Source organism: Anolis sagrei, chromosome 8 (genome assembly GCF_037176765.1).
Source record: "Anolis sagrei isolate rAnoSag1 chromosome 8, rAnoSag1.mat, whole genome shotgun sequence".
NCBI lineage: Eukaryota > Metazoa > Chordata > Lepidosauria > Squamata > Dactyloidae > Anolis > Anolis sagrei.
The window spans coordinates 26849122-26862412 of NC_090028.1; the positions used below are offsets into that span (position 1 = coordinate 26849122).

Here is a 13291-nt window from a genome sequence, read left to right on the forward strand (position 1 = left end):
CACCCCCAGGTTGAGAAACACTGGACTAGATGCCCCTTGGGTGCCCCTTCCAAGTCTAGGATTCTACGATTCGCCCTAGGAATCACCCTTTGTCCACCTACCTAGATGCTTGCAAGGCCGAGGCCTGGAGGTCGGCTGCAACATGGAGGAAATAGTAGCTGAGGAAGACCCTGCGCTGGAGGAGCAGGAAAAAGAAGCAAATGCTGTCCCAAATGATGCCGGCTTCTTCCACGGGCAGCGCACAGTCCTGGTTCTTGTTCAGATCCTTGGCTGGCAAAGAAGAAGGAGGAAAAGAAAGGATTATGAGCAAGAAATCATCATCACCACCACAATCCTATTTATATCCCAATTTCCTTTTCTGATGGAGACTTTATGTCTTTCCCTCCTCACTTCTCCTAGCTTCGAACTTCTAGCTACTCTCATGCACATCTCAATTTTCAAAACCCTGAAACAAAAAAGGATTTACTGCAGCACATAATGCACAAAAGTGCCTTCTTTGTCATTTGGCCTTATTTTATTTATTTATTTACATTATTTATATTCCGTCCTTCTCACCCCACAGGGGACTGAGGGAGGATTACAATGTACATATACATGGCAAACATTCAATGCCATAGACACACAACATATATAGACAGACACACAGAGGCTATTTAACATTCCAGCTTTTTCATGAGGGTATTCTGGCCACCAGGGGAGCTGTCGTTTCACCGTCCATTTGTGACACTGATGAAGTACTTCCTCATTCTTTGCATGCTTGCTGGAGAGTTTTATGGCCTTGTAAATTAGTTAAATTACTTTCACACATTCTGAATTTAAAAATTGGAGTGCCAGTGCCAGTTACTGCCATTGATTTTAATTGCGTCATTGTGTGTTGTTAATGTCATTGCTTTGTTTTTTGAGTTATTTTGCTGTTGTTGTTATTGTTTTTACTGTTGTATTTGGGCTCAGCCTCTTGTATGCCACACCGAGTCCTTCGGGAGATGGTAGCGGGGTACAAATAAAGGTTTATTATTATTATTATTATTATTATTATTACTCCAAAACGTCAATCAGCCAAAGTTGTGCAATGGCACACAATTAGTTGTTAAAAAGCTGGTGAACATTCTAATTGAGGAAACAATTCTGTTTGGTCCTCATAAAGATGAAGATGTACTACTTCCACGAATACCACTCATTCTGACCGACATGGCGTTTGAGTTCAGACAATTGTCAATACGCCTTGCATTTGCTATTACTATCAATAGAGCACAGGGGCAATCTTTGCAATTGTGTAGTTTGAATTTAGAGAACAGTTGCTTTTCTCATGGGCAATTATACGTTGGTAAATTGTTGGATCTTTATGTTTATGAAGAAAACGGACAAACCAAAAATGTAGTCAACCCACTAGCTTGACAATACAAAATGATTTCTGTATAAAACTTATTTTTCTTTCCTATCCTTTCATTCCACATAGACACAGCAACACAAGGCAGGGTACTGAGTTGAATTATGTGTTTTCAAGGTGAATCTATGTTTGCTACAATACTTTTATTTACTTTCACATTTATTCCAGCCACAGACAAATAGGTTATATATACAGAGCTTGGCATGCAATGGTTGACTTATTAATTATGCTGGTGCTCAGGGGTCGGCCCTGGTTAGCACTTGGATGGGAGGCCGCCAAGGAATCCCTCTACTACGGACATACAGACATAATAATTTTGCAAATACTCACGGTCGTAATAGCCCTTGACGGTGCAAGCCAAGCTGAAGAGCTGGATCACCCAGCAAAAGTTGTTCTGCATTTGCTGGACAAAGACGCAGGACAGGAGCTGGACGCAAAGAAATCAAGGGGGGAGGGAATGGAGCCATCATATAAGAGAGTGATGCAATATTTGAAAAAATAAATGCAGGTACATTGCAATCAAATGTGCTGGAGTTCTGCAAACACTGTCCACCATTAGCAGTGTGGTAGGATTCCATATCAATGGGTTGGTGAATCCACTCTGGTTTTTAATCCAGACTTTAAAGAAGCAGTGCATCTTGCATCGTGCCTTTAAACATTAGACTAAAACCCAAAGCAGATTCAGCAGACAGACAAAAGAGCCACGAGCTGCCACTGTCCTGTCCCCTAATAGTGCATTTAAAGTTCAGATTAAAACCCAAAACAGACTCTACACACAGACAGAAGACCCACCCAGCTGTTACTGTCATATCCCCTCAAGAAGCATCTTGGATACTGTTTTTATGCTGTTTTATATTTTGTTTTTCTGTTTTTAACTGTATGTTGTCTGGACATGGCCCCGTGAGAGCTGCCCCAAGTCCTTTCGGGGAGATGGAGGCGGGGTAGAAAAATAAAGTTGTTATTATTATTACTAGCTGTCCCCTATCACGCGTTGCTGTGGCCCAGTCTGTGTATGTGTTTTGTGTGTGTATATATATATGTGTGTGTGTGTGTATATGTGTGTATATATTAGTGTATTTGTATGTGTACATAGATATTGTGTATATGTGTGTGCTTATCTATATGTTTATTTGTGTGCATATATATGTGTATGTATGTGTATATGTATATATGTATGTGTGCATGCATATGTGCATGTGTGTGTATATATGTATATTTGTGTGTTCATGTGTATATATGTGTGTGTATGTATATGTATGTGTGTGTGTATAAGTGTATATTTGTGTGTGTTTGTGCATATATATATATGAATGTGTGCATGTGTATATGTATATGAGTGTATGTGTATATGTATATAAGGTGTATTTTGGGGGTTTTTAGGTCTACTCCGCTGGGGTTTTGTGTGTGTTTTTAGGGGTGATGGACACTCATTGGACTGTTAGGTGTATTGTGTCCAAATTTTGTGTCAATTCATCCAGTGGTTTTTTAATTATGTTAATCCCACAAACGAGCATACATTTTTATATAGAATAGCCGTTCCCTGCCATGTGTTGCTGTGGCCCACATGGGGTTTCTGTGTGGGAGATTTGGCCCAATTCTGTTGTTGTTGGGGTTCAGAATGCTCTGTGATGGTAGGTGAACTATAAATCCCAGCAACTACAACTCCCATATGTCAAGATTCTATTTTCCCCAAACTCTACCAGTGTTCACATTTGGGCATATTGAGTATTTGTGTAGAGTTTGGTCCAGATCCATAATTGTTTGAGTCCACAGTGCTCTCTGGATGTAGGTGAACTACAACTCCAAAACCAAAGGACTCTGCCCACCAAATCCTTCCAGTATTTTCTGTTGGTCATGGGAGAACTGTGTGCCAAGTTTGGTTCAATTCCATCGTTGGTGGGGTTCAGAATGCTCTTTGATTGTAGGTGAACTATACATCCCAGCAACTACAACTCCCAAATGACAATCAATTTTTTTGAGTGAAGGACATACATTGGGTTGTTAGGTGTCTTGTGTCCAAATTTGGTGTCAATTCATCCAGTGGTTTTTGAGTTCTGTTAATCCCATAAACGAACATTACATTTTTATTTATATAGATTATTTAAAGTTCAGAGTAAAACCCCAAATAGATTTTACATTCAGACTAAAAAGCCATCGGTTGCCATTATTCTGTCCTCAGAAGAAACTATGCATCTTTCTGCCTTTAAAGTTCAGACTAAAACCCAAAGCGGATTCAGCACAAATACAAAAAAGCTATCTCAGCTACCAGTATTCTGCCTCTAAGAATGCCTTTAAAGTTCAAACTAAAACCCAAAGCGGATTCTGCATATAAAGAGCCAACAGATGCCATCATCCCATTCCTTGCCAGGAGCCCCCTGTAGCACAGTGGGTTAAACCCCTGTGCTGGCAGGACTGAAGACCAACAGTTTGCAGGTTCGAATCTGGGGAGAGTGTGGATGAGCTCCCTCTATCAGCTCCAGCTCTCCATTGTGGGGGCCTGAGAGAAGCCTCCCACAAGGATAGTAAAACATCAAAACATCCGGGTGTCCCCTGGCCAACGTACTTGCAGACAGCCAATTCAACCACACCAGAAGCGACTTGTAGTTTCTCAAGTTGCTCCTGACACAACAAAAAAATCCCATTCAAGGAAGCAGTGCATCTTAGTACCTTTAAAGTTCAGACTAAAACCTAAAGCAGATGCCACACAACGACAAAAGAGTTACCCAGCTGCCATTATCCTGTCCTCTAAGAGTGCCTTTAAAGTTCAGATTAAAACCCAAAGCGGGTAATGCACAATGACAAAAGAGCCACCCAGATGCCATTTCCCTGCCCTCCAAGAGTGCCCTTAAAATTCAGACTACAATCCGGAGCAGACTTCTAGGCACAGGGCCCTACCGCGAGCAGGTTCTTGACGATGATGACGGTGACGTTGTAGATGATGAGGCAGTCCCAGAGCAAGAGCCGGGCGCGGAGGGGCTTCCGGAGCAGGACCGTTCCAAAGAGCAGCAGGTAGAAGCAGGCTGTCAAGTAGCCCAGGCCGAAGACGCTAATGCGGTTGGCGCCAGCCACAAAGACGATGACCAGCACAAACCAGAAGAGGTAGCGGAAGACGCAGAGCTTCAGCATGTCCAGGTAGGACCTTGGAAGGGGAGAGAGACCAAGAGCGGATGACCCTCAGGTACAGCTTAACCCTAAAGGAAACCTTCTCACATAGTGTTGAAACGTTAGAAGTAAATATGGATCTAAATATACGCACCAATGCTGATGATTTTGTATCTCCCTGATCCAGAACTCCAAAATACTCCAAAATCCATGTGGCTAAGATAGCATTTTCTAATGATTCTATGGACACAAACCTGCTTTCACGCACCAAAGTATTCTAAATAATGCCATGGTAGCTATACACAGTATTTGTAATGGTTTTGTGCATAATGTCGCGGTAACTTTATACACTGTGAAATTGTGATGTTATGTTGACTGTTTATTGTTTATGTTTTGTTTTGCACTTGTATTTTGCACATTACAATTTGTTTTGCACTTGTATTTTGCACATTACAGAAGGACTCGAGCCACTCCGAGTCCTTCTGGGAGATGGTGGCGGAATAAATATAAAATATTGTATTGTCGAAGGCTTTCACAGCTGGAATCACTGGGTTATTGTGTGTTTTCCAGGCTGTATCGCCATGTTCCAGAAGCATTCTCTCCTGACTTTTTGCCTGCATCTATGGCAGGCATCCTCAGAGGTTGCAAGGTCTCACAACCTCTGACAATGCCTGGCACAGATGCAGGAGAAACGTCAGGAGAGAATGCTTCTGGAACATGGCCATACAACCCGGAAAACCTACAACAACCCAGAAAATACTGTGTTTTCTGGTCGTCTTTGGCAACCCTTCTGACATCCCCTTGCGACCCCCCAGGGGTCTTGACCCCCAGGTTGAGAAATGCTGCCTTTATTGAGTCCAACTCCCTTCACCAGGGCAAAACAACATAGTCAAAGCCCTCATGACAAAGAGCCATCCAGCCATAGATATAGATAGATATGAATCACACACACATAATATGTATATTACAGATATAGTATCCTAAATTTGAAAGGGACCCCTAAAGAAGGACAATTATATGTTGCATGTTCCAGAGTAGGCAAACCAGACAATCTCCACATCAACACTGACAAAGAAACAGCAAGAAATACTGTTTATCCACAAGCATACAGGAATCACATATATTAGAAACCAACACTTTCCCATTACTTTATTTTCCAGATCACCAGATTGGGCCACAGCAACGCGTGGCAGGGGATGGCTAGTATAATAATAAGAAAAGACACAAATAATAATGGGGGCACAGAAGGTTTTACAAATAGATGATACATTGAGCTCACCTGCAATTAACAAAGTTGGGCACTGGGTTGGGTTCCCCCCGCAGCCCTTCCAGTTGTTCCTGGTTGTCTCCAGCCAGGCGCCTCCATTCCTCTGTCTGTTCATTGACAAACACCTTCCATTGCTGGGACGCACCGAGAAGGAGCAAAAAATCACCTGCGAGGAAGCAAGAAGGGTATTTTAAAGGCATCTGTTTAAAGCAAGTGTGAATGTTGCAACTCGCAAGCTTGTATAGCATTGAGTAGCCATGAAGCTTCAAAATCAATCGATGAGGGTATCTACATAGAGGTAGCCTGGCCTCTGCTGCCTGGAGGCACCCTCTGTTTTGGGAGGTGTTAACTGGCACTTGATTGCTTGTTGTCTGGACTTCTCCTGTTTCTGTGTGGTATTCTTTATCTAATTGTCTTGATTCTTGTGTTGTTTATTTGTTTATTTATTTGTTTGTTTGTTTACAGTATTTATATTCCGCCCTTCTCACCCTGCAGGGGACTCAGGGCGGATTACAATGTACTTATACATGACAAACATTCAATGCCATAGACACACAACATATATAGACAGACACATCGAGGAAATTTAATATTCCAGCTTTTTTCATGAGGGTATTCTGGCCACCAGGGGAGCTGTCGCTTCACAGTCCATCTGTGACACTGATGAAGTACTTCCTCATTCTTTGCATGCTTGCTGGAGATTTTTATGGCATCGTAAATTAGCCTCCCTGCATAAGCGGTACCTAAATTTCCTACTTGACAGATGCAACTGTCTTTCGGGCTGCAAAGGTCGACAGCAAGCTACACAAATTGATCGGAAGCTCACTCTGACCCGGGCTGGCTTCAAACTCATGACCTTTTGGTCAGTAGTGATCTTAATGCAGCTGACTCCCAGCTAGCTGCGCCACAGTCCCGGTTTAATACTGGTAGCCAGATTTCGTTCATTTTCATGGTTTCCTCCTTTCTATTGCAATTCTCCACCGGCTTGTGGATTTCAGTGGCTTCTCTGTGTAGCTGGACATGGTGGTTGTCTAAGTGGTCCTGTATTTCTGTGTTCTCAGATAATATTCTGTGTTCAGGTTGGTTCATCAAGTGTTCTGCTATGGCTGACTTTTCTGGTTGAATTATTAAAAATGTCCTAAGTGTTTCAGATAAGGGTCACTACATCTGCAAAGGTCCCTTGTTATGTATTGAGGGAGTTATGTATTAAGTTAACTGATCGCATACAGATATGTATAAAGACCCCCGCCAAGAAAAAATAGCCTTTGGAGTTACTCACTCATTAAATTGATGGAATTGGGTTTCATGAAGAAGTCGGGTAAATACATCCATTTGATTAGGACGGAGTTGATGGGAATGGCGTGGCTCCATCTCCAAGGATAGTCTGAAGCAAAGAGGCCAAAATACACCATCAGGAGCCAAAACAATACCTTTTTTGTACTTCCAAACATTTCTTCCTTCAGGTTGCTGTGAGTTTTCTGGCCATGTTCCAGAAGTATTCTCTCCTGACGTTTTGCCCACATCTATGGCAGGCATCCTCAGAGAAACACTTGCCTCCAGCAGACAAGAGTTCTTTCTCCCACCCTGGACATTACTCCACAGATATATCAACCCCACTTGCCTAGTTTCCAACAGACCTCACAACCTCTGAGGATGCCTGCCATAGATGTGGGCAAAACATCAGGAGAGAATGCTTCTGGAACACTGCCAGACAGCCCGGAAAAATTCACAGCAACCCAGTGATTCCGGCCATGAAAGCCTTTGACAACAAGTTTCTTCCTCCCTCCTTCCCTTTAGAGGTAATCTGGATTTGGACTGCAATGCCCATCATCCCTCCAAGACATATCTAAGATTCTCTAGCACCAATCTATGGCACACCAAAATCAGATAATATTTTTCTATTCCAAATAATTTTATTAAGCATTTCCAAATAAAATAAAATAAAAATTCACATTGACAGAATGGGGGGTGAGGGCAAAGGAAAAAGAGAAAAAGAATAATTTGGGGATAGTGGAGTTGTTGTTGGTTAGTTAGCTGTTTACAAATATCTAACAGGTCGTAAAGAAAGAACAAACAAAGCAGAGGTTGTTGGGACGTGGCATGTTGCGATATGCACAATGGAGGACTTTCTTACAGCCACATGAGAGGCACTCCAAGTGGCCAGCTTCTGGTCAAAGGAAACGTAGCATAATGCCAAGTTTTTAAACTTTGTTTGTTGTTTTTCTGTGCATTATAACTGCATTCTCAATTTGTTTCTAATATGATAAATAAAAATCATTTTTCCAACTCAATTTTCATCTCTCTTCTATTGGCACACATTACATAAGATATTGAAAATTCTAACCATTTTCATTTGAAGACTAATCATTGTATCTTCTTGTTCCTTTTTATATTGTCTCGGCTGTTAGGAACTGTGGGCATTGAAGTCCAAAATACCTGAAGGGCCCAAGTTGGCTCATGCTTGCTGTAACCCATTCGGCATTTGTCACCAATTATCTCAAAATCAGGTAATTTAATGGCATTTGTACGTCTCCATGCAGGCGTGGGATCCATGGTCAGAGTTTCACAACCTTCTAAGCTCAGTGTCTGTGGACGATGGGACTCCTGCTTACCTTTACAGAGACCTGGAGGGATGCCAACACAGAGGAGGTACTGGAAGATGAGGAAGAGGGCCAGGAAGAGGCAGTACTTGGGCCAGAGCCTGGCAATGGCCTGGCGTCGGCGCCGGGTCAAGATGACCACCAGCCAGCAGCCGTGGAAGATGACCATGAAGTTCATGCGCTGCCCGATCACATTGACCGTCAACAGGAAGCAGATCTGGGCAAGGAAGGAAGGAAGAGAAAGCATAGGAAGCAATAAGGAGCTCCAGGGACAGCACACTGGAAGAGGATTCCAGGGAAAACACGTTGTCCTTTGAACTGCAACTTCCAGAATCCCCAAAACAATGTGGCGCAGTGCTGGGATATAGCGAAGTCATAGACATATTTCCTCAATTTGGTAGAATTGGAAAACATTTCTATCTTTGGATTACAACTCCCAGAATCCCCAAGATAATGTGGCTCTGGTGGCGGGACACAGTAAAGTCATTGACAGCTTTCCCCAACTTGGTAGATCTTGGAAACATTTATGTTTTTTGGATTACAACTCCCAGAATCCCCAAAACAATGTGGCTCCAGTAGTGGGATATAGCGAAGTCACAGACAGCTTTCCCCAACTTCATAGAACATTTCTGCCTTTGGATTATAACTCCCAGAATCCCCAAGACAGTGTCAGCATAAAAAGGAGGGTGGGATGTGGATAAAAGTAATATAGAGGCCATTCCCAGATCTTGGACAAATCGGCTTTCAGTTGTTCTGAAATGGGGAGTTCTGGGAGAAGTAGTCCAAAAGGGAACCTTATTAAATTTGAATGGATCTCAGGAGTTGCAAACTAAAAGGAAACTTCTCAAAACTTTGATAGTCAAGCAGTTTAAATGGCCGATTCTGGGCAAGTCACTCTCTCAGTCCCAGAAAAATACAACAACAACAACAATATCCCTTGAAGGAATTATTCTAATAATAATAATAATAATATACCTTGAAGGAACTATTCCAATAATAATAATAATAATAATAATAATAATAATAATAATAATTCCTTGAAGGAAGCATTCCAATAACAATAACAGCAACAACACCACAACATCCCATGAAGGAAGCATAATAATAATAGTAATAATACTAATAATACTAATAATAATAATATCAATCCTTGAAGAAAGCATTCTAATAATAATAATAATAATAATAATATCCCTTGAAGGAACTATTCTAATAATAATAACAACAACAATACTACTACTACTAATGATAATAGTAATAATAATAATATTTCCTTGAAGGAAGCATTCCAACAACAACAACAACATCCCATGAAGGAAGCATTCCAATATTAACAACAACAACATTCCTTGAAGAAACTCTTCCAATAATAATAAAAACAACAACAATAATGATGATAATGATAGAATCCCTTGAAGGAAGCAGTCCAACAATAACAACAATAATAACAACATCCCAAGAAGGAAGCATTCCAATAATAATACAATACAAAATTTTATTATGGTCACTGAACAGCAAAAAGCAGAGCCCAACAACAACAACAACAACAACAACATCATTCCTTGAAGAAAACATTCTAATAATAATAAAAACAACAATAATGATGATGATAATGATAGAGTCCCTTGAAGGAAGCAGTCCAACAACAACAACAACAACAATCACAACATCCCATGAAGGAAGCATTCCAATAATAATAATACAATATAAAATTTTATTACGGTCGCTGACCAGCAAAAAGCAGGGCACAACAACAACAATATCATTCCTTGAAGAAAACATTCTAATAATAATAATAATAATAATAATAATAATAATGCTTGAAGGAACTATTCCAATAATAATAATACTAATAGCAACAACAACAACAACAATAATTATATCCCTTCAAGCAACTATTCCAAGCTCAGACTCCCAGCCCAAACATGTAGCACTACATATCCCATCATTCCCCATCCATAACTGCACCTATAATGCCGTTCAGCACATCTGAAAGGCTGCTCCATAAAGTTTTGAAAGAAAAGGAAATACAATGCAAATTACAAATAAAATAAAACAAAAAGCAGGTACCTCCAACCCAAATTTGTAGTAGAAGTAGTTGATGAAGTACTTGATGCAATAAAGCAGGCCTTTGTCCAGATTCTGGCGATTGCCGTCCTCAAAGACTGCCTGGGTCGGAGGTGGTACCAACTGGTGTTGCTTCCGGTAATATTCCTGGCACCGGTAGACGATGGCCTCGAAAACCAGTAGCACAAGTACCTGCAAATGATTCTGGAAAAGTCCAAAGACAGAACGCAAATGAGCAAAAGACGTAGACCGGGGTACAACATATAACGGTGCTCCATTCCGTGGATAATCAAATCTGCAAATTATATGATAGTCTGCAATGATCAATGTTGGTCTGTCGTCGAAGGCTTTTATGGCCGGAAGCACTGGGTTCTTTCTCCCACCCTGGATATTATTCCACAGGTATATATACACCCCATTTATCTCACTGCCCACAGAATCTCTCAAGATAGCCACAGATGCAGGCGGAATGTTAGGAGAGAATGCTGCTGGAACATGGCCATATAGCTTGAAACGCTCACAGAAACCCATAAATGTTGGTAGATGAACAGCCAAAATCATCATCAAGCTTGAAATGAATACTTCAACCCAATGGAAAGAAGCCTTCCAACTTACCTGGATGTAACCCAGGTTGGGGAAGCCCTTCCGGATGCCAAACCAATTGGCCGGATCGATGGGGCCCTTGTAGAGCGTGGAGTTGCCAATCTCCTCCAGCAAAAGGTTGGTGCTGTTCAGCAGAGGCTAAGAAGTAAGCCAAGCAGAGGTCAGATTTACATCATAATCTATCTGCAGAAAAGTGAATGTGTATATGTTTGTTCCACAAATGTCCCTCCATGGCTTGATGGATCTGGACCAAACTCGGCACACATACCCTTCATTGTGCAACTTAAAATACTGGTGGGGTTTCAACTGAATGATCTACACTTTTGGGGGCTAACAGCCCGAAAATGAACCTTGGGATGCAACTTACAGATGGAACCACAAGAGGGCACTGTATAATATCCCCTCTAGGAATCTCCATTTTTAAAACCTGCATTATTATTTAAAGTGTCCTAAGTATTTTGTTTGTGTGGTTGTTATAGGGCAGTCTATATAAGAAATACAACCACTATTGACACGATTGTGATTCAAAGGTCCTCCTCCATACAGTTCTCTGGACCAGTGTTTCTCAAACTGTGCCCCTCCAGGTGTTTTGTACTTCAACTTCCAGACATCCCAGCCAGCTTACCAGCTCTTAAAGAGGCTGAAGTCTAAGACACCTAGATGATCACAGTCAGAGAAACACTGCTCTGGACAATTCAAGGTTGAGCATTAATTGATTGCATACAGATACCAATCGGGATCAGCAATTAAATGCAAGGCAATGACAGATCACATCTCTTTGTCACAGTCACTGTTGTTAAGATAGATGAAAGCTGGATGGAGCGATGGATGGCTGAACAGATTAACAAGTAGATAAATTTATGGATGGATAGATAGAGAGATGGATAGATGGATGGCTAGGTAGATGGATTGCTAGATAGACGGATGGATAGATAGATGTATTGATGGATAGACAGGGATGGATAGGCAGAGGGATGGATGGGTGGATAGATGGATGGACAGAAGGATGGACAGAAGGATGGATGGAAGGATGGATGATGGATGGATGGGAGAAGGGACAGAAAGGTGGACGGATGGATGGATGGATGGATGGATAGATAGATAGATAGATAGATGAATAGACAGATGGATAGAAAGATGGATGGATAGATGGAAGGATGGATAGATGGATGGATACATAGATGGATGGATAGACGGATGGATAGATAGATAGATAGATAGATAGATAGATAGATAGACAGACAGAAAGACAGATAGATATTAAGAGATAATTGTGACTTATGTCTTTAATTGATCTTGTTAAGGTATTGTATTATATTTTAATGTTTTTAAATGTTTTATGCTGTTGTTGGCATTAAATTGTTGCCTCTATTAACTGCCCTGAGTTGCCTGCAAGCTGAGAGGGGTGGTATAAATATAGTAAGTAAATAAATAAATAAATAAATAAATAAATGGATGGATAGATGGATAGATAGATAGATAGATAGATAGATAGATAGATAGATAAATGGCTAGATAGACGAATTGACAGATAGGTGTATCGATGGATAGACAGAGAGATGGATTGGCAGAGGGAAGGATAAACATGGCTGGCTGGATGGATGTGTACAGGGAGCATACAACCCCTCTGTTGCATCAGCTCCATTGACTGCCAATCTGCTACTGAGCAAAATTCAAAGTGCTGGCTTTAGTCTATAAATCCCTAAACGGTTGATAGATGAATGGATAGATAGATGGATAGCTAGATGGATGGACAGACAGAGAGAGACGGATGAAAAAATAGATAGACGAATGGATAGATAGATGAATAGACAGATAGACGGATGGAGGGATAGATGGATGGATAGATAAACAGATGGACAGAAAGACAAATGGATAGATGGATGGATAGATAGACAGGGATGAATAGACAGATGGATAGATAAACAGATGGGTAGATAGATGAATGGATAGAAAGATGGATAAATGGATAGAAAGACAAATGGATAGATAGACAGATGGATAGATAGACAGGGATGAATAGACAGATGGATAAACAGATGGGTAGAAAAACTGATGAGTAGAAAGATGGATGGATAGAAAGATGAACAGATAGATAGATAGACAGGAAGGGATAGATGGATAAAAATAGATAGAGGAATGGATAGATAGATAGATAAATAAATAGACAGAGAGATGGATGGAGGGATAGATGGATGAATAGACAGATGGATGGATAGACAGATGGATGGATAGATAAACAGATGGGTAGATAGACAGATGGAT

General features: G+C 41.0%; 1 protein-coding gene across 2 annotated transcripts in view; it reads right to left on the minus strand.

Moving 5' to 3' along the window:
• Window positions 1-13291, minus strand: part of PIEZO1 (piezo type mechanosensitive ion channel component 1 (Er blood group)) — a 177483-nt gene that overhangs the window by 45572 nt on the left and 118620 nt on the right. For both annotated transcript variants that reach the window (XM_067471064.1, XM_067471063.1), the window contains exons 20-27: window positions 11039-11164; window positions 10427-10627; window positions 8369-8573; window positions 7036-7140; window positions 5769-5922; window positions 4283-4526; window positions 1718-1814; window positions 102-270 (exon numbers count right to left, since the gene is read on the minus strand). In XM_067471064.1, the coding sequence (XP_067327165.1) occupies window positions 102-270; window positions 1718-1814; window positions 4283-4526; window positions 5769-5922; window positions 7036-7140; window positions 8369-8573; window positions 10427-10627; window positions 11039-11164 (1301 nt within the window). The remainder of the gene's footprint in view (window positions 1-101; window positions 271-1717; window positions 1815-4282; window positions 4527-5768; window positions 5923-7035; window positions 7141-8368; window positions 8574-10426; window positions 10628-11038; window positions 11165-13291) is intronic.